This window comes from Leucopleurus acutus, assembly GCF_964270905.1.
Source record: "Leucopleurus acutus genome assembly, chromosome: 1".
Taxonomy (NCBI): domain Eukaryota; kingdom Metazoa; phylum Chordata; class Mammalia; order Artiodactyla; family Delphinidae; genus Leucopleurus; species Leucopleurus acutus.
Genome location: NC_139142.1, coordinates 173925905 through 173948354, shown reverse-complemented (window position 1 = coordinate 173948354; position 22450 = coordinate 173925905). Strand labels below are relative to the sequence as shown.

The 22450-nt window shown below is 38.4% G+C and overlaps 1 protein-coding gene across 12 annotated transcripts in view; it reads right to left on the bottom strand.

Moving 5' to 3' along the window:
- Positions 1 to 343: 343 nt before the first annotated feature.
- Positions 344 to 22450, bottom strand: part of ZMYND11 (zinc finger MYND-type containing 11) — a 137095-nt gene continuing 114988 nt past the window's right edge. For 11 of the 12 annotated variants that reach the window (XM_082842306.1, XM_082842305.1, XM_082842299.1 and 8 more), the window contains 5 exons: positions 20398 to 20605; positions 19944 to 20012; positions 18877 to 19149; positions 18371 to 18556; positions 344 to 1539 (listed from right to left, as the gene is read on the bottom strand). In XM_082842306.1, coding sequence (XP_082698432.1) covers positions 1417 to 1539; positions 18371 to 18556; positions 18877 to 19149; positions 19944 to 20012; positions 20398 to 20605 — 859 coding nt within the window. In that variant the 3' untranslated portion in view covers positions 344 to 1416. The remainder of the gene's footprint in view (positions 1540 to 18370; positions 18557 to 18876; positions 19150 to 19943; positions 20013 to 20397; positions 20606 to 22450) is intronic. The other variant, XM_082842300.1, reaches the window with a different exon arrangement.

Below are 22450 nucleotides of genomic sequence, written 5' to 3'. Positions count from 1 at the left end.
AAAACTTTTAAAAAGGTTTTTCTCCTGATTCTCTCACTTACATGGTGTGTAATTGCTTTAATAAATATCAAAGGTCTAAATAAATATTTACAAATTATTTCTCTAACCTTAAAAATAAATGATAAATGGGAATTTATTTTGACTTGGTCTAAGATCAGTCTTTGAAAAAACATAAATTGTGAGGTTTTTTTTTTTTGTAAAAAGTAATTTAAGTTTTCCTGGCTGTATTTTATATGTCTATGTATAAAAAAAATCATTATTCAACTATCGATCCATTCCTATTGGTAATGCTTCTTAATCCAGACATTCCGCAAAATACAGACTTTTTACAAATCACGGCATCTTTAATACAAGAAAATTAACATGCATTATTCTTCATTCTGTGTACAGTGGTGGTGGAGTTCATTAGTAGGCAATGACCCACTACTACAAACATAACGGCTTCTGTGAAACTTAAGTGCTTTCTTTCCTTTCAGTATTAACTTACAATGTAAGAGGTGACACCAGATAATAGGCAATCAATCAATCAATCAGATGATATTTGGGGAGGGAAGGGAAGCATTAGAGAAATTTGTATGCCTCATCTATAATTTCGTGTATGGATAAAGGTAGTTTTTGGCTTTTTATTTTATTTTTGTTTATTTTGTTACAAGCACTCATGTTAGGACAAAGATGAAATGTGCAAACTTTAAAATTTAAATATTCATTTTCTCTAAGATCCAGCTCAGTAAAAGATTACCCCAGTTCCCTGCAATTTTAAACTACAAGATCAAAGCTAATAATTTGTTATAAAAGTTATATATTGAAAAGAAATAATGAAAAACACAATTGGGAAATATTTAAGAAAAAATATGCAGGACTAGCACCTGCTGTGTCAACCCTGTTCCCTAAATTCAATCAATCATATACCCACTGGCATAACCAATAGATAATGCCTTTAAACAGTAAATTAAGCTGAACAAAACCAGCTCAACAAGGTTAAGAAATAAATTTCACATCAAGGTAGTATGCTTTATTTCTGAAACAGTTCTGTAGTTCTTACATTCAGATCTATTTTAAATGTTTCTTTGTTAAACTCACTTGTATTCACCTGCTGTTTTTTTAAAGATCTGTTGTTTAAAGGTTAAAATCTCTGTAAAACCTAAAAATGTTTTAAAATTTGCTGAAAATGCAACAAACTCTCAATTAAAATTTATTTAAAATAATACCCTCCACTGATGTTACTTTTACCCCCTGAAAAACTCCAGAGGAGCATTAACAAAAGATTTAACTACTGTGCAAAATTTCTTCACGAAAAGTGTTTAAAGGCTGGTGCAAAATGGGAAGCAAATTCTAAACAATTTTGGCTTCTTGGAAACAAAAACCGCTGTGTCTGAGAAGAATAATCGTCAGTGATTCTCCAGAAAGAACCAGCCTTCATCTTTTCCGGCGACAGGTGCGCTTGTGTTCCGCATGCCAGTGCTCCTGCTGACACTTGATTGAGCAGTAGGATGTGTTCCAGCAGCAGTGGTACATGGCCTCCTCCTCACAGTTGTAGCACTGCAGGCAAGAAACCATAACCAGCAGTCAAACGTGGGATGAAATGCATAGGAAGCTGGGTACAGTGATTGACAGACTTTTGAAACTGTGCTTTTAAAGCTCTTTCTGGCTCAAGCTTAAACTAGTATCACCAAGAACATGTTTTCTGTCCTGAGCAGGATGGCAGGAAACAATGGGATGAACGACCGAGGCTCAGCACGCAGTCCTTTGTCAGCAAACTCAAGCTTACTCGGGCACAGCATCAACTTTTCCATCTCCACTAGGTAATTCCCGTCAGCACACAAGCGTAAGTAATTTCTGTTTTCTTAAAAAGGGCCTGAGATTCTGGAAAGATGACAGAGCAGAAGCACCAGGATCTACCTTCCCACCTGGACAACAGCTGTACCGTAGAATCTGTCTGAAGTAACTATTTTGGAACTCTGAAGTCTACTGAAGGCTTGAACAGTAAGTTATGGGTTAATTTTGGTCAATTTCGGCTCTTAGCACAATAATAGCTACCTCTTCCCTATTCTCCACCCAAGCAGCTGTGAATGGAGCACCTTGTGGGAGCCAGGGTGGGCAAAAAAGATGCGCTTCTGGTCACAGAAATGGGCAGCCATTGCTGTTCCACCCCCCCGCCCCCGCTGTCACAACTCCTCCAGCTGAAGTGACTTTCAGAAGTTAAAGGGCCACTGCCCTTTTATTCCCCCTTTTGCAAGCCAGACATTCAAAATCAACTGCATATACAGGAGAAATTAGAAAGTGAATGTGCATACCCAAGGAGAGGCTCAGAAAAGACCTAAGAAGGCATTTAGTTTACACCTCAATCTGATCTTTGGCACAGAAATAGACAGCCTACAACCATCAAAGAAACAAAAACAGCAAACTATGAGAAGGAGGAGAAACTGAGTTCCAGTTACCATATTACTAGATTCAAATGTCTAGTGTTCAACAAAAAACCACAAGGCATACAAAGAAGCAGGAAAGTATGACTATTTCAAAGGAAAAAAAAGCCAAGTCAACAGAAACTGGCCATGAAAAAGACCTACTGGCAGATATATTAGACAAAGACTTTAACACAACTATTAAAGAAGGTCAAAGAACTAAAGGAAAATATGGAGAAAGTCAAGAAAATGATGTATGAACTGGAAACATCAATAAAAAGATAGAAACCAAAAAGAAAACGTGGAGCTAAGAAGTCATTAACTGAAGTGAAAAACTGACTTCAGGGATTCAAAGGCAGATTTGAGCAGAGCAGAGAGAAGACAGGACAATGGAAATTTAACAAGAGAGGTGAAAAGACTGGAGAGCAAGCAAACAGAGCCTAAAAAGACCTGTGGTACATCAGCCAATGGACCAAGATATGCATCATGGGAGTCCCAGAAGGAGGGGAGAGAGAAATGAGCAGAGAGAATACTGGGGAAGTTTTTAGTCAGTATTCCTTCAATCTGATGAAAGATATGAATATAAATATTCAGTAACTCCAAGTCAGATGAACTCAGAGAGCCACACTGAAACATGTTGTAACCAAACTTTTGAAACTCCTGAGAGCAGCAAGAAAGAGGGGAGCTGTCGCACACAAAGAATCATCAATATGTTATCAGCAGATTTCCCATCAGAAATTCTGGAGGCCAGAAGACCTGATATAGTCAAAGCGCTAAAAGAAGGAAAAAACCCTGTCAGTGGAGAATCCTATATGCAGCAAAACTCTCCTTTGTACCTGCAAGAAGTACTCAGGGGGTCCTGCAGTTGAAATGAAAGGACACTAGACAGTGACCTGGAGCCATGTGGAGAAACAGAAGATCTCAACTGTGGTAAACACATGGGCAATTATAAGAGCCAGCACTATGGCTTACAATGGCTTGTAACCGTACTTTTTCTTTTCTACAATTTAAGAAGCCAAGATTTAAAGAAAAAAGTTATCAGTATAAAAGCTAGTATTACTGTAAATTAGTTTGTAACCCCAAATCTTTTTTCTACATAATTTAGGAGACTAATACATTTAAAAGAATTTTTAATTTATGTTTTTGGGCACACAATGTATGACAATGTGATCTTATAACATCAGCAATCAAAGGGTTGAGATGCAGCTGTAAAGGAACAGAGATTTTATATATGTTATTAAACTAAAATTGCTATAAATTCAAATTAGAGTCTCATAACTTTAGGCTGTTAAATGTAATTCCCGTGGTAACCACAAAGAAAACTGCTATAGCATATAAACAAAAGGAACTTCAACATTTCCCCACAAAAAATCAACTAAACACAAAAACAAGAATGCAGGAAATGAGGGTCAAAAAAGTTATGGGGCTTTAAATCTACACAGATTAAACTCTCCAATCAAAAGACACAGATTGGCAGAATGGATAAAAACACGTCTATAATATGCTGTCTATAAGAGACTCACTTAAGACCTAAAGACACAAATGGGCTGAAAGTGAAAGGATGGAAAAAGATATTCCATGCAAATTGGAACCAAAAGAGAGCAAGGTAGCTATACTAATTTCACACAAAATAGACTTTAAATCAAAAAAAGGTTACAACAGACAAAGGAGGACACTATATATTAATAAAAGGTTCAATACAGCAAGAAGACATAATAATTATAAATATTTACACATGTAATGACCACTAAAACATAAGAAGCAAAAACAGAAGTTCTACAATAATAGAGACTTCAACATCCCACTCACACTAAGGGATAGAACCACCAGACATAGGTAAGGAAAGGGAGGGCGTAACACAATAAACCAACTAGATCTAACAGATATACACAGAGCACTCTACCCAACAAGAGCACACATTCTTCAAGTGCATGTGGGACACTTTACAAATTAAGTCTCAACATATTTTAAAAGGTAGATATCATACTAAGTATCTTTTCTGACCACAATGGGATAAAATAAGAAAGCAAAAACAAAAGTAAAACTGGAAAATTCAAAGTTGTGGAAACTTAAAAAAACACTTTTAAACAACCAATGGATCAAAGAAAAATTTAGGTTATGCAGTGAGGCAGTGCTCAGAGGGAAATTTATAGCTGTAATATCTACCTGAAGAAGTAGATCAGTAGCCAAAAAGTCCACCTTAAGGAACTGGTAAAAAAAAAAGCAAGCTAAAGCAAAAGTTAGCAGGAGGAAGAAAAAAAAAAAAAAATTAGCACAGAGGTCAACAAAACACAGAAGCGTAAAATAATAAAGAAAAATCAACGAAACCAAAAGTTGGTTCTTCGAAAAGATAAACAAAATTGATAAACCTTTAGCTAGATGGACCAAGAAGAAAAGAGAGGACTCAAGTTACTAAATGAAAAATAAAAATGGGGACCTTACTACTGATTCTACAAAAGTAAAAAGGATTGTAACAATGCACTATTAACAATTATACACAACAAACTGGATAACCTAGATGAGATGGACAAATTCCTACAAACCCCAAACCTACCAACACTAAATCTTGAAAAAATCTGAATAGACCCATAACTAATAAGCAGATTGAACTATTAATCAAAAATCTCCCAATAAATAAAGCCCTGGACCTGATGGCTTCTCTAGTAAATTCTACCAAACGTTTAAAGAGCTGTCAAACCTTCTCATACTTTTCCCAAAGATGGAAGAGGAGGGAATATTTCCTAACTCACTCTGTGAGTCCAGAATAACCCTGATACCAAGCCAAAGACACTACAAGAAAAGAAAACTACAGATCCACATGCCTTATGACCACTGAGATAAAATCCTCAACAAAATACTAGCAAATGGAATTCGGTAGCATATTAAAAGAATTATACACCAATGATGTGATGCGACATATAAGAATCAACCAGTGTAATATGCCACATCAACATAATGAAGGAGAAACCACATGGTCATCTCAGTAAGTGAAGAAAAAACATCTGACAAAATTCAGCACGCATTCATGATAAAAACACTCAACAGACAGGAACAGAAGGAAACTACCTACCTCCACATAATAAAAGCCACATATGAAAAACACACAGCAAACATCATACTCAAAAATCAGGAACAACGCAAAGATGCCCACTTTCACCACTTCTATTCAATATAGTACTAGAAGTCCTAGCCAGAGCACTTAGGTAAACAAGAAATCAAAGGCATGCTAACTGTAAAGGAAGAAGTAAAATTATCTTTGCATATGATATGATCTTATATGTAGAAACCCTGAAGACTCCAGAACAAAGTTGCTAGAACTAAAAGAGGAATTTGGCAAAGGAGCAGGATACAAAGTCAATACACTAAAATCAGCTGCATTTCTATACACAAACAATGAACAATCTCAAGAGCAAATTACGAAAACAATTCTATTTAAAACAGCCTAAAAAAACCAAAATACTTATGAATTAACTTAACCAAGGAGATGAAAGACTTATACAATGAGAATTAAAAGAAATTAAAGACAACATAAATAAATGGAAACACATGCCACGTTCATGGATTAGAAGACTTAATGTTGTTAAAATGTCAATACTACTGAAAGTGATCTGAAGATTCAATGCAATCCCTATCAAAATCCCAGTGACATTTTTAGTAGAAATTGAAAAACCCACCCACATTTTCATATGGAACCTCAAGGGACCCCAAATAGCCAAAACAATCTTGAAAAAATAAAACAAATCTGGAGAAATTATACATCCTGATTTCAATACTTACTACAAATCTACATTAATCCAACCTGTGAAGTACTGGCGTAAAGACAGACATACTGACCAATGGAACAGAATAGAGAGCACAGAAATAAACATATATATGGTCAATTGTTTTTTGATGAGGGTGCCAAGACCGTTTAATGGGGAACAGATAGTCTTTTCAATGAAGGATGCTGGAAAAATCTGGATATCCACATACAAAAGAATGAAGTTGGACCCTTACCTAACACCATATACAAAAATTAACTCAAAATGGGTCAAGGACATAATTCTAAGATCTTATTGTAAGATCTAAGACAATAAATCTCTTAGAAGAAAACAAAGGACAAAAACTTCATGACGCTGGATTTGGCAATGAATTTTTGGATATGACACCAAAGGCACAGTTAACAAAGAAAAAAATAGACAAATGGCACTTTATGAAAATTATCCATGGAATAAAAAGCAACCCACAGAATGGGAGAAAATATTTGCAAATCATGTATCTGAAAAGGGATTAATATCCAGAATATATGGAGAACTCCTAAGACTCAACTCAAAAACTGGGCAAAGGACTTGAATAGACATTTATCAAAGATACAGGAATGCCAATAATCACATGAAAAGATGCTCAACATCACCAGTCATTAGGGAAATGCAAATCAAAACTACAGTGAAACACCACCTCACACCTATTTGTATGAGTACTATCAAAATAAAACAAGAGTTGGTGGGGATGTAGAGAAATTGGAACCCTGGTGCACTGTCATGTGGGAATGTAAAATGGTACAACTGCTGTGGAAAACAGCATGGTGGTTCCTCAAAAAATTTAAAACGTAATTACCATATAACCATGCAATTCCACTCTGGGTATATGCCCAGAAGAACTGAAAGCAGGATCTCAAAGAGATATTTGTACACTCATGTTTATAGAAGCATTATTCACAATAGCTAAACCATGAAAGTAACCCAAGTGACCATCAGTGGGTAAATGGATAAGCAAAAACGTGGTATATACATGCACTGGAGTACTATTCAGCCTTAAAAGGGGAGAAACTTCTGCAATATACTGGGTAAATGGATAAGCAAAAACGTGGTATATACATGCACTGGAGTACTATTCAGCCTTAAAAGGGGAGAAACTTCCGCAATATACTGCAACATGGATGAAACTCGGTGCCATTATGCTAAGTTAGATCAGCCAGTCCTAAAAAGACTGTGTGATCCACTTATAAGAGGTGCCAGCAGTAGTCACAGTCACAGATACAATGTAGAATGGTAGTTACCAGGGGCTGGGGGAGGGGAGAACAGGGAGTGACTGTTTAATAGGTAAAGAGTTTCCATTTTACAGGGTGAAAGAAGTTATGGGAATAAGATGGCAGTGATGCACAACATGAATGTATTTAATAGCACTGAACTGTAAACTTAAAAATGATTAAGGTAGTAAATTTGTTTTTTAAAAAGGCTCTTCACCTCATATTTCTTTCCATCTACCACCCCCATTTTTCTGCTCCCCTTCCCAAACATCTTGGAGGAATTGCCTACACTTGTTATTTCAGAGTATTCTCTTCCCCTCTTTTTTAAGCCCACTGCAGTCTTTCACCCGTGCCTTGCCACTGAATGCGCTATTATCAAGGTCACTTACGGTCTAAAACCAGTGGTTAATTCTCAGCCTTCATCTTATGGGGCAACGTCTGGAGAAGTTTTGATTGTCATCACTCGGGGTGGGGATAGAGGCTTAGCTGCTGCTAAACATCCTACGGTGCACAGGAGTGTCCCCAATTTTTTGGTCCAAATGTCAGTAGTACTCTGGTATATTTCCTGTGATTTTACTATGTCAGCAATTGTGACTTCAGTGAGGTTACTATTTAAAAAGTGTGGACAGCATGTTTTAATTTTGGAAGTAGCTGTAATAGTCAGATTTGGGTTTGAGTCTTAGATCTGTGCTAATTAATCAAGTGAGTTCAGACCACGTTTATTTAACTTCTTAGTTTCCTCATCCTCAGATAATACTTCAGGCAGCACCATCCCTTCTATTACTTAATGCATTCATTTTGTATTTCTGCCTTTCTTTGTGAATATATTTAAAGGATGTATCATTCTTACTATGTTTCTCTTGATTGTATGCCATCTTAACATCCACTTTTTGGGTATCTGATTTACCTACATACTCTCTTGTCCTACAGTACTGTACTGCTTCTTACAATAATGTAAGATTTAACTATAATACTAGAATAACTATAATACAAGAATAATTCTAAACCTTTTACCAGTCTACTAGAATCGATATACGAGCAGAAGTAGCTTAGGAGGGTGAGTCCCAGCTCTACCGACCAGGTTTCTAGTCACTCTGTTTAATCTCATAAGCCTCAAATTCCTTATCTAAAAAAAATGGGTATAAATAAAAGCAGTATGGTTTGCCATAAAAACAGACACACAGATTCAGTTTTAGGCAGAAACTTGCTGAGGTAGAATCCAGGGCCTAAGCATTTTAAAGCCTAGTTATTCAGAAGAGGGGGGTTCCAGGCAGATGGCGGAAGAGTAAGACGCGGAGATCAGCTTCCTCCCGACAGATACACCAGAAATACATCTACACGTGGAACAACTCCTACAGAACACCTACTGAACGCTGGCAGAAGACCTCAGACCTCCCAAAAGGCAAGAAACCCCCCACGTACCTGGGTAGGGCAAAAGAAAACAGAATAAACAGAGACAAAAGGATAGGGACGGGACCTGCACCAGTGGGAGGGAGCCGAGGAGGAGGAAAGGTATCCACACACTAGGAAGCCCCTTCGCGGGCGGAGACTGCGGGTGGCGCAGGGGTAAAGCTTCGAAGCCGCGGAGGAGAGCGCAGCAACAGGGGTGCGGAGGGCAAAGCAGAGAGATTCCCGCACGAGGATCAGGGCCGACAGGCATTCACCAGCTCGAGAGGCTTGTCTGCTCACCCGCCGGGGCGGGTGGGGCTGGGAGCTGAGGCTCCAGCTTCGGTTGGAGCGCCGGGAGAGGACTGGGGTTGGCGGCGTGAACACAGCCTGCAGGGGGCTAGTGCGCCACGGCTAGCCGGGAGGGAGTCCAGGGAAAAGCCTGGACCTGCCGAAGAGGCAAGAGACTTTTTCTTCCCTCTTTGTTTCCTGGTGCGCGAGGAGCGGGGATTAAGAGCGCTGCTTAAAGGAGCTCCAGAGACGGGCATGAGCCGCAGCTAAAAGCGCGGACCCCAGAGACGGGCATGAGACACTAAGGCTGTTGCTGCCGCCACCAAGAAGCCTGTGTGCGAGCACAGGTCACTATCCACACCCCGCTTCCGGGGAGGCTGTGCAGCCCGCCACTGCCAGGGTCCCGGGATCAAGGGACAACTCCCCCGGGAGAACGCACGGCGCGCCTCAGGCTGGTGCAACATCACGCCGGCCTCTGCCGCTGGCGCAGGCTCGCCCCGCACTCCATGCCCCTCCCTCCCCACCGGCCTGAGTGAGCCAGAGTCCCCGAAGCAGCGGCTCCGTTAACCCCGTCCTGTCTGAGCGAAGAACAGACGCCCTCCTGCGACCTACACGCAGAGGCGGGGCCAACTCCAAAGCTGAGCCCCTGAGAGCTGTGAGAACAAAGAAGAGAAAGGGAAATCTCTCCCAGCAGCCTCAGGAGCAGCGAATTAAAGCTTCACAATCAACTTGATGTACCCTGCATCTGTGGAATACATGAATAGACAGCGAATCATCCCAAATTGAGGAGGTGGACTTTGAGAGCAAGATTTATGATTTTTTCCCCTTTTCCTCTTTTTGTGAGTGTGTATGTGTATGCTTCTGCGTGAGATTTTGTCTGTATAGCTTTGCTTCCACCATTTGGCCTAGGGTTCTATCTGTCCGTTTTTTTAATTATTTTTTTATTTTAATGACTTTATTATATTTTATCTTACTTTATTTTACTTTATCTTCTTTTTTTCCTTCCTTCCCTCCTTCCTTCCTTCCTCCCTCCTTTCTTTCTTTCTTTCTACTTCTACTAATTCTTTCTTCCTACTTTTTCTCCCTTTTATTCTGAGCCATGTGGATGAAAGGCTCTTGGTGCTGCAGCCAGGAGTCAGTGCTGTGCCTCTGAGGTGGGAGAGCCAGCTTCAGGACACTGGTCCACAAGAGACCTCTCAGCTGCACATACTATCAAACTGCGAAAATCTCCCAGAGATCTCCATCTCAACACTAGCACCCAGCTTCACTCAACGACCAAAGCTACAGTGCTGGACATCCTATGCCAAACAACTAGCAAGACAGGAACACACCCCCACCCATTAGCAGAGAGGCTGCCTAAAATCATAATAAGTCCACAGACGCCCCAAAACACACCACCAGATGTGGACCTGCCCACCAGAAAGACAAGATCCAGCCTCATCCACCAGAACACAGGCACTAGTCCCCTCCACCAGGAAGCCTACACAACCCACTGAACCAACCTTAACCACTGGGGACAGACACCAAAAACAACGGGAACTACAAACATGCAGCCTGCAAAAAGAAGACCCCAAACACAGTAAGATAAGCAAAATGAGAAGACAGAAAAACACAGAGCAGATGAAGGAGCAACATAAAAACCCACCAGACCTAACAAATGAAGAGGAAATAGGCAGTCTACCTGAAAAATAATTCAGAATAATGATAGTAAAGATGATCCAAAAGCTTGGAAATAGAGGAAATGCAAGAAACATTTAACAAGGACCTAGAAGAACTAAAGAGGAAACAAGCAACGATGAACAACACAATAAATGAAATGAAAAATACTCTAGATGGGATCAATAGCAGAATAAGTGAGGCAGAAGAACAGATAGGTGACCTGGAAGATAAAATAGTGGAAATAACTACTGCAGAGCAGAATAAAGAAAAAAGAATGAAAAGAACTGAGGACAGTCTCAGAGACCTCTGGGACAACATTAAACGCACCAACATTCGAATTATAGGGGTTCCAGAAGAAGAAGAGAAAAAGAAAGGGATTGAGAAAATATTTGAAGAGATTATAGTTGAAAACTTCCCTAATATGGGAAAGGAAATAGTTAATCAAGTCCAGGAAGCACACAGAGTCCCATACAGGATAAATCCAAGAAGAAATAACGCCAAGACACATGTTAATCAAACTGTCAAAAATTAAATACAAAGAAAACATATTAAGAGCAGCAAGGGAAAAACAACAATAACACACAAGGGAATCCCCATAAGGTTAACAGCTGATCTTTCAGCAGAAACTCTGCAAGCCAGAAGGGACTGGCAGGACATATTTAAAGTGATGAAGGAGAAAAACCTGCAACCAAGATTACTCTACCCAGCAAGGATCTCATTCAGATTCGATGGAGAAATTAAAACCTTTACAGACAAGCAGAAGCTGAGAGAGTTCAGCACCACCAAACCAGCTTTACAACAACTGCTAAAGGAACTTCTCTAGGCAAGAAACACAAGGAAAAGACCTATAATAACGAACCCAAAACAATTAAGAAACTGGGAATAGGAACATACATATCAATAATTACCTTAAATGTAAATGGACTAAATCCTCCCACCAAAAGACACAGATTGGCTGAATGGATACAAAAACAAGACCCATATATATGCTGTCTACATGAGACCCACTTCAGACCTAGAGACACATACAGACTGAAAGTAAGGGGATGGAAAAAGATATTCCATGCAAATGGAAACCAAAAGAAAGCTGGAGTAGCAATTCTCATACCAGACAAAATAGACTTTAAAATAAAGACTATTAGAAGAGACAAAGAAGGACACTACATAATGATCAAGGGATCGATCCAAGAAGAAGATATAACAATTGTTAATATTTATGCACCCTACATAGGAGCACCTCAATACATAAGGCAAATACTAACAGCCATAAAAGGGGAAATCGACAGTAACACATTCATAGTAGGGGACTTTAACACCCCACTTTCACCAATGGACAGATCATCCAAAATGAAAATAAATAAGGAAACACAAGCTTTACATTTAAACAAGATGTTTAAACAAGATGTTTACATTAAACAAGATACATTAAACAAGATGGACTTAATTGATATTTATAGGACATTCCATCCAAAAACAACAGAATACACATTTTTCTCAAGTGCTCATGGAACATTCTCCAGGATAGATCATATCTTGGATCACAAGTCAAGCCTTGGTAAATTTAAGAAAATTGAAATTGTTTCAAGTATCTTTTCCAACCACAACGCTATGAGACTACATATCAATTACAGGAATAGATCTGTAAAAAATACAAACACATGGAGGCTAAACAGTACACTACTTAATAACGAAGTGATCACTGAAGAAATCAAAGAGGAAATCAAAAAATACCTAGAAACAAATGACAATGGAGACACGACGACCCAAAACCTATGGGATGCAGCAAAAGCAGTTCTGAGAGGGAAGTTTATAGCAATACAATCCTACCTTAAGAAACAGGAAACATCTCAAATAAACAACCTCACCTTGCACCCAAAGCAATTAGAAAAAGAAGAAGAAAAAAATCCCAAAGTTAGCAGAAAGAAAGAAATCATAAAAATCAGATCAGAAATAAATGAAAAAGAAATGAAGGAAACGATAGCAGAGATCAATAAAACTAAAAGCTGGTTCTTTGAGAAGATAAACAAAATTGATAAACCATTAGCCAGACTCATCAAGAAAAAAAAGGAGAAGACTCAAATCAATAGAATTAGAAATGAAAAAGGAGAAGTAACAACTGACACTGCAGAAATACAAAAGATCATGAGAGATTATTACAAGCAACTCTATGCCAATAAAATGGACAACCTGGAAGAAATGGACAAATTCTTAGAAATGCACAACCTGCCAAGACTAAATCAGGAAGAAATAGAAAATATGAAGAGACCAATCACAAGCACTGAAATTGAAACTGTAATTAAAAATCTTCCAACAAACAAAAGCCCAGGACCAGATGGCTTCCCAGGCGAATTCTATCAAACATTTAGAGAAGAGCTAACACCTATCCTTCTCAAACTCTTCCAAAATATATCAGAGGGAGGAACATTCCCAAACTCATTCTACGAGGCCACCATCACCTTGATACCAAAACCAGACAAGGATGTCACAAAGAAAGAAAACTACAGGCCAATATCAGTGATGAACACAGATGCAAAAATCCTCAACAAAATACTAGCAAACAGAATCCAACAACACATTAAAAGGATCATACACCATGATAAGTGGGGTTTATTCCAGGAATGCAAGGATTCTTCAATATATGCAAATCAGTCAACATGATACACCATATTAACAAATTGAAGGAGAAAAACCATATGATCATCTCAATAGATGCAGAGAAAGCTTTCGACAAAATTCAACACCCGTTTATGATTAAAAACCCTGCAGAAAGTAGGCATAGAGGGAACTTTCCTCAACATAACAAAGGCCATATATGACAAATCCACAGGCAACATCGTCCTCAATGGTGAAAAACTGAAAGCATTTCCACTAAGATCAGGAACAAGACAAGGTTGCCCACTCTCACCACTCTTATTCAACATAGTTTTAGAAGTTTTAGCCACAGCAATCAGAGAAGAAAAGGAAATAAAAGGAATCCAAATCAGAAAAGAATAAGTAAAGCTGTCACTGTTTGCAGATGGCATGATACTATACATAGAGAATCCTAAAGATGCTACCAGAAAACTACTAGAGCTAATCAATGAATTTGGTAAAGTAGCAAGATACAAAATTAATGCACAGATATCTCTTGCACTGCTATACACTAATGATGAAAAATCTGAAAGTGAAATCAAGAAAACACTCCCATTTACCATTGCAACAAAAAGAATAAAATATCTAGGAATAAACCTACCTAAGGAGACAAAAGACCTCTATGCAGAAAATTATAAGACACCGATGAAAGAAATTAAAGATGATACAAATAGATGGAGAGATATACCATGTTCTTGGATTGGAAGAATCAACATTGTGAAAATGACTCTACTACCCAAAGCAATCTACAGATTCAATGCAATCCCTATCAAACTACCACTGGCATTTTTCACAGAACTAGAACAAAAAACTTCACCATTTGTATGGAAACACAAAAGACCCCAAATAGCCACAGCAATCTTGAGAATGAAAAACGGAGCTGGAGGAATTAGGCTCCCTGACTTCAGACTATACTACAAAGCTACAGTAATCAAGACAGTATGGTACTGGCACAAAAACAGAAATATAGATCAATGGAACAGGATAGAAAGCCCAGAGGTAAACTCACACACATATGGTCACCTTATCTTTGATAAAGGAGGCAGGAGTGTACAGTGGAGAAAGGACAGCCTCTTCAATAATTGGTGCTGGGAAAACTGGACAGGTACATGTAAAAGTATGAGATTAGATCACTCCCTAACACCATACACAAAAATAAGCTCAAAATGGATTAAAGACCTAAATGTAAGGCCAGAAACTATCAAACTCTTAGAGGAAAACATAGGCAGAACACTCTATGACATAAATCACAGCAAGATCCTTCCTGACCCACCTCCTATAGAAATGGAAATAAAAACAAAAATAAACAAATGGGACCTAATGAAACTTCAAAGCTTTTGCACAGCAAAGGAAACCATAAACAAGACCAAAAGACAACCCTCAGAATGGGAGAAAATATTTGCAAATGAAGCAACTGACAAAGGATTCATCTCCAAAATTTATAAGCAGCTCATGCAGCTCAATAACGAAAAAACAAACAACCCAATCCAAAAATGGGCAGAAGACCTAAATAGACATTTCTCCAAAGAAGATATACAGACTGCCAACAAACACATGAAAGAACGCTCAACATCATTAATCATTAGAGAAATGCAAATCAAAACTACAATGAGATATCATCTTACACCAGTCAGAATGGCCATCATCAAAACATCTAGAAACAATAAATGCTGGAGAGGGTGTGGAGAAAAGGGAACCCTCTTGCACTGTTGGTGGGAATGTAAATTGATACAGCCACTGTGGAGAACAATGTGGAAGTTCCTTAAAAAACTACAAATAGAACTACCATATGACCCAGCAATCCCACTACTGGGCATATACCCTGAGAAAACCATAATTCAAAAACAGTCATGTACCAAAATGTTCACTGCAGCTCTATTTACAATAGCCCGGAGATGGAAACAACCGAAGTGTCCATCATTGGATGAATGGATAAAGAAGATGTGGCGTATATATATACAATGGAATATTACTCAGCCATAAAAAGAAACGAAACTGAGCTATTTATAATGAGGTGGATAGACCTAGAGTCTGTCATATACAGTGAAGTAAGTCAGAAAGAGAAAGACAAATACCGTATGCTAACACATATATATGGTATTTAAGAAAAAAAAATGTCATGAAGAACCTAGGGGTAAGACAGGAATAAACACACAGACCTACTAGAGAATGGACTGGAGGATATGGGGAGGGGGAAGTGTAAGCTGTGACACAGCGAGAGAGAGGCATGGACATATATACACTACCGAACGTAAAGTAGATAGCTAGTGGGAAGCAGCCGCATAGCACAGGGAGATCAGCTTGGTGCTTCGTGACCGCCTGGAGGGGTGGGATAGGGAGGGTGGGAGGGAGGGAGATGTAAGAGGGAAGAGATATGGGAACATATGTGTATGTATAACTGATTCACTTTGTTATAAAGCAGAAACTAACACACCATTGTAAAGCAATTATACTCCAATAAAGATGTAAAAAACAAACCAAAAAAAAACAGACACACAGATTAATGGAATAGAGAGCCCAGAAATAAACCTATGCAAACATGGTCTATTAATTTATGACAAAGAAGCCAAGTCTATACAATGGGGAAAGGATAGTCTCTTCAATGAGTGGTATTGAGAAAACTTGGGCAATGACGTGCAAAAGAATGAAACTGGACCGCTATCTTACACCATACACAAAAATCAACTCAAAATGGATTAAAGACTTTAACGCAAGACCTGAAACCATAAAACTCCTAGAAGAAAACATAGGTGGTAAGCTCCTGGACATTGGTCTCGGCAATGATTTTTTTGTTTGACACCAAAAGCAAAGGCCACAAAAGTAAAAACAAAAAGTGGGGCTACATCAAACTAAAAAGCTTCCGCACAGCAAAGAGAACCATCAACAAAATAAAACGGCAACCTTGGAATAGGAAAAAATATTTGCAAACCACATATCCCATAAGAGATTAATATCCAAAATACATAAAGAACTCATACAACTCAGTGGAAAAAAAAAAAACTCCCAATAATCCAGTCAAAAAATAGGCAGAGAGGTGGCGCAGTGGTTGAGGGTCCGCCTGCCGATGCAGGGGACACGGGTTCGTGCCCCGGTCCGGGAAGATCCCACATGCCACGGAGCGGCTGGGCCCGTGAGCCATGGCCGCTAAGCCTGCACGTCCAGAGCCTGTGCTCTGCAACAGGAGAGGCTGCAACAGTGAGAGGCCCGCGTACCGCAAAAAAAAAAAAAAAAAGGCAGAGGACCTGAATTGATATTTTTCCAAGGAAGATATACAGATGGCCAACAGATACATAAAAACAGCTCAACATCACCAATCACCAGGGAAATGCTAATCAGTATCAGTGATATATCACCTCACACCTGTTAAAATGGCCATCATAAAAAAAGACAAGTGTTGGTGAGGATGTGGAGAAAAGGGAACTCTTGTGCACTGTTGGTGGGAATGTAAACTGGTGCAGCCATGATGGAAAATAGTATGGAGGTTCCTCAAAAAGTTAAAAATAAAACTACCATACTATCCAGCAATTCCATTTCTGGGTATTTACCCAAAGGAAATGAAAACAGGGTATCGAAAAGATATCTGTGCTCCAACGTTCACTGAAGCATGTTCACAATAGGCAAGATATCTATATACAACCTACATGTCCATCAATGGATGAACAGATTAAGGAAAACGCAGTGTGATGTATGTATATATACTACTACACTCACACTCACACTCACACACACACACACACACACACACACTAGAAGGTTATTCAGCCACGAGTTAGAAAGGAAATGCTGCCCTTTGGGACAACATGGATGGGCCTCAAGGGTATTATGCTAAGTAAAATAAGTCAAATATCGCATGGTATCATTTATATGTGGAATCAAATAGGTATAATAATTCAGCTATTTCATCAATGGTAAAAGGTTATAAAAAGCAGTATTATAATTCTTTACTTTAGCCACCTCTTCCCATTTCCTTGATTCATGAGTAAACTTATGGGAACTTCCCCTTATAAGTCTAGTGTCTACTTTCTAGCTTTCTCTCATCTTTGCATGAAGACAGAATTATAGACATGGTGTTGGGGCATTCTGCTTGATAAGATCTTGAGCGCACCTTAATAATTCCATCTAGTGATATTTATATTTCATCATTCATCTGTTTTTCCTTCTAAGTTATCTTCATATATTCTTCTAAGTTATATCTGTTTCTCTTTTCCTTCTTGTCAAATCTTCATCAAAAATTTTAAAATGTTTATTTTCCCTCATGAAACATTTACATATATTTAAAGACTCTTCAGAATGTAGTCTGGATCAAATGAAGAATCACAAAACTTCATACAGTAATTCATCAAAATTAAAAGCAAGCTATGAGCTTTTGGGAACAAAACTTTGTTCACATAGCTCAGTCATTTGGCAGAGAAACATCTGTATGCTCAGAAGCTGCTGATCTGAGTGGAAGATAGGAGTCACAAACAGGACATAAAAAATGAACATTTGTCAGTTTTTCAGTTAAGTTAGAGACCCGTGAGATGTTACTATCATAAAGTAAAAGTAATCGATTTCTTTACTAGCATCTAATGTATAAATGTTAAGTGCAGTAAAATCTGAAAATCCTTAGTTTGCTATTACGATACTTACATTTACAATTTTACAAGTTAGATATTACCTGTCAGGAGTTACCAGCAAAAGTCAGGGCCAGCCCACTTATCAAAATAAAATACTTGCATAGATGGAAAAGTTATATAAATCAGTTATACTAAATATGTTATGTCCCAAAGTATCATAATCTCAATTTAACAAAATAATCCTGAGCAATACTCAGTAATGTGGGATCTGGAGTTTTAAAAAAATTTTTTTAGTTAATTAAAGTTGACAATTTCACATCAGAACTTATTTCAGGAGTAATTTTTGCATATGCCATATATATCTTTCTGAATTAATTTTCATCATACCTATGGTATATTTTTTAGAAATCAGATTCTAAGAAAATAGTGGTATTTACCCACTGCTTCTTCTTGGTCTGAGAAATTAGTTGTTTGTGCTGGGTTGCTAGCTTCTTGATTTCTTCTACAAATTCTTCTTTACACTTTTCCTTTACTTGCTTACATTTTCTGTCTATCTCACCCTGCATATTTGCTACAGCTTTATTTACAGCTTGTCTTTTTTCTTCTTCCATTTCAGAACGCAGCTGAAATGAAAAAAAAAGTTAACCCACAATATGTCAGCTCAGAATTTACAAAGACCATTAAGCAAAACCTTAATACATAGTTTCTACTTAACTGATGTACCTCTTCCCTTTATTTCATTAAGGGCTATAAAATATTTTAGATGAGAAAAGTGCTACTGTTAATTAAAATATTATAAAAAGATATTTTATTATAGTCCTAGTTTTAAAAAGCAGCTACCTGGTTGATGCCTCAGTGACAGAAGCTAAACCACAATAGGAAGACTATTCACTTATCCTGCCCAGACGTCTGAAGGCAACACTGGCAGTGGAGGCTGCGTTACCTTTTCTAGAGCTTCTCGTACAACTCTTTCAGTTTCTCGCTTGTGATCAGACTTCATTCGGTCTTTAAAGTCATTGAAAATTTTGGTGTATTTGTCGTGGCACATGCTTTGACACACTCCGTCACTGGTGGTCTGGGTGCTTCGATGCAGCATTCTTGGGGAAGAGGCACTTAACTTCTTGGTCTGAGTTGATACAGAAACTTTTTCGATTGGCTGAGGCATCGTGGGGATTTCCTGGCTGGAACTTACTGCTTCTGTTTCAGGCTCTGGTTCCTAAAGGATAAGGAAAGTGCTATAGAATTCACTAGTTCAAGAGCAAGCTCTATTAGGAGAAAAGCAGAGTGATATACATAAATAGCCATATAAAAAACTGCAGTTCAAAAACCATGTAAGAAAATGGAAAATTGTTTTGTGTATTTTACAACTAAAAATAAATTAATTTTTAAAAATTTAAAACACATGCAATTAGTAGGTACAATAATTCTAAACAGGAACGTCATTTACAGTTACATATCAATATTGTTTTTTCTTTTCAAAACAGACTAAACAAAAAAATTTATCATACAAAATCATTATCAATTTATAGTCACTTCTTTGGTTTAGATTCTTTAACAAATACCCTAAACCACTTCTCACTGAATATCTGTTAGGATTTTACCCATATTTACACCTGATTTTAAAATATGCATGGATTATATAATTTTAAAAGGCTGAGCTCAGCCATAGTTTCCTCCAGTTTTTAAATGTTGTCCTCATTGATTTGTTGGATAAACACTTTGTTTTTTATTAGTACTATGAGAAAATATCAGAGTTCTAGAAAATACAGAAAAGTGCCCTCCCACTTAGCCAGCCATGGTCACTGCTGTTTAACTGATAAGGAGACTTGCAGCTCCTGTGTGTTACTCTAAGACGGGAACAGTGGGAAGACTGGGTCCATCTTGGTTGCTACAGGTTGACTGACGGCAATGCTTTTCGCAAGGACCTGTGAGGAGCACTGCCTTGATCACAACTGTGAAAATATTTCCTGTTTCAATTGCCACCTGGACACTGCAAGGCAGGCAACTTACTTCTTTTTTGGGTTCCACACTTTGATTACGTCGTCCTTTCTTTGTTCTCGGTTCTTGAGTGACCTTTAGCTGTGGGCATCATAAAAGTAACAGCACATTATTCCCGACACTATGAAACACTTCTCTGCTGCTAAGACTAGCCAGGGACCCACAGGTCAGGGGTGAGCACTTGTTCCCTTTCGCATTAGCTCTTTCAGGACCACGTGGTTGGCACTCACAGAATGATTCCTCTGGGCCGAGGGCCTGAAAGAGCTAATATGCTGGTAGAGTCAGGATCAGGGTTGGTGGTGGCTTCCCTGTATTGGAACTGTTTCTGGTTTCTTTCGCAGAGCACTTTACAAATGTTACACAAAAGGAAGAAGAAAGTCAGAATCTGCTCATTCCAGTGAGGAGTGTGCGCTGACACCTGCACATTCAGAACAAGAACCGACAGGCTCTCACTGGCGCCTCTCACCTGCTCATTACTGGTAGAGGAGATGCTGGATTCTGCCTCCTCCTCCCCGCGGTCCTCATTCTTAGACTTCCAAAACCTCCCTTCACGAAGGAAGCGCTGATGCAGCTCCAGCTCATCACAGGCCTTCTTCCAGCCCATACTGCGCTTAACATGCAGCCGGTGAACGTTGACTGTGATGTCCTGTATGTTTTCAGAAGGAATCCAGGCCCTGTGAACAACATTGAAAGGGATGGTTAGAAATTTCCAAAATGGGAGGGACTTCCCTGGCCGTCCAGTGGTTGAGACTTGGCCTTCCAACACACGGGGAGCTAAGATTCCACATGCCTCGTGGCCAAAAACCCAAAACATAAAACAGAAGCAATGTTTTAACAAATTCGATAAAGACTTTAAAAATGGTCCACATCAAAAAAAAAGAAGAAATTTCCAAAATGGTAGAAACTCTACCAATTGTAAAGCACAATTTGTGGCTTGAATAAAAACTCTTACCAAGTAGAAAATAGGTGAAGTGACATTTGTTTTTCACAGTCATCAAAGCAAAGTTCTCAGAATGGGAGTGATTCACAGCTCTTTTTAAAATGTTCAATATCTCATTGTTTTGAATACTGTAAATTATTCAAAATCTAGCTATTTGCATGTTAGAACTATAGAATCATTTGTAAATGCCCAGAAATTTTCATGAGACACTTACATACAAAATGAGGGCATCTAACAACTATTATCTAGTAAGTCATCACATCCCTGTTCATCAGATGAACCATGACCAACAAATGGAAAACCGTTTGTATCATTCAGCAACCAAGTACTCAACTGCGAACACATAAGTTGATCTAAAACTACATTTGGTTCTATTGGGAAGAACGCTAGAAATTTAAGAAAATTTTCCTGGGTGCTAATTGCTTGACTGGACTTAAATTAGTATCCAACTCAACCAGGGCTTACCATGTGCCAGTGGAAGGCACCACAAAGCATACAGTGCATGGGACCTATGACTGACTGTTCCCACCTCATTTGACAGCTGGCAGAGGTGCTGCCAAAATGGGGTTAAGGAAAGCTATTATTAGCAGCTGGAACCCAGTGAGGGTCCTCACTGCGCCTAATTTATTAGGTTGGCACTTCTATATACATTGCCACTGCCTTTAACTGAGAAACAATGATAAAACAGTGCAGCACAGAGTTGAGGTGACTCTGGGGTACTCTGGAGAGGAAGAGGGTTTCATTTGGCTGTGAGTGGTCACAGGTTTCATTTGGGCTCCATCTTGAAGGAGGAGTAAGATTTAAACAGGGGACCATATGAGGGGAGGACTTCTAGGCAGAAGGGATGTCACAAATGAAATAGGAAAATATAAGGACATGTGAGCCACAGTTAGTATGACATTTTCTAGAGCACAGGGTACAAGCTGGGATCCAGCACTATGAATATACAGATTTGCTCTTTTCAGTCTTATTAGGAGTTTCAGAAATACTAGACCTATGACTGTTCTGAAGGGATCTTACCGAATCCCGGCACATATGCCTAAAGCCAAAAATGTAGACTTCTAATTTGCTTGTACAAACAAAGCTGTTTGCTTTAGAATTTAAAAGCACATTTTAAATATATAATAATCCATAGTTATATGGTAATGGTAACTGAAATTGTTAAATTTGAACTTATTTATAAATATTACATTAACAGTATCATCTGACAGTGCTTTATTAGAAACCAAAGTAAACTACACTTTGAAAAAGAGTGCAAATAAAATTTTGCTTGTGGAAGAGTTCCTTACCATTAGATCTTGTATTTATATTATATTTACTCTTTCAGTCAACAAACATTTATTGAGCACCTATTACATACCAGTCAATCAATAAAAGTATTAAAACACTTTTTAAAACCAGTATGTTTTTTGAGAGAGATTTCTGTTATAAGCAGTGCTGACTACCTGGAATCAACTTGTGACCTAGGAGAGAATCTTATCCCCTTGGATATATTTAGTCTATTGAATCTATTTAATCTATTGAATTTATTGAATTTATTCATTTATCTACTACCAGCTGGAACCCAGTGAGGATCCTC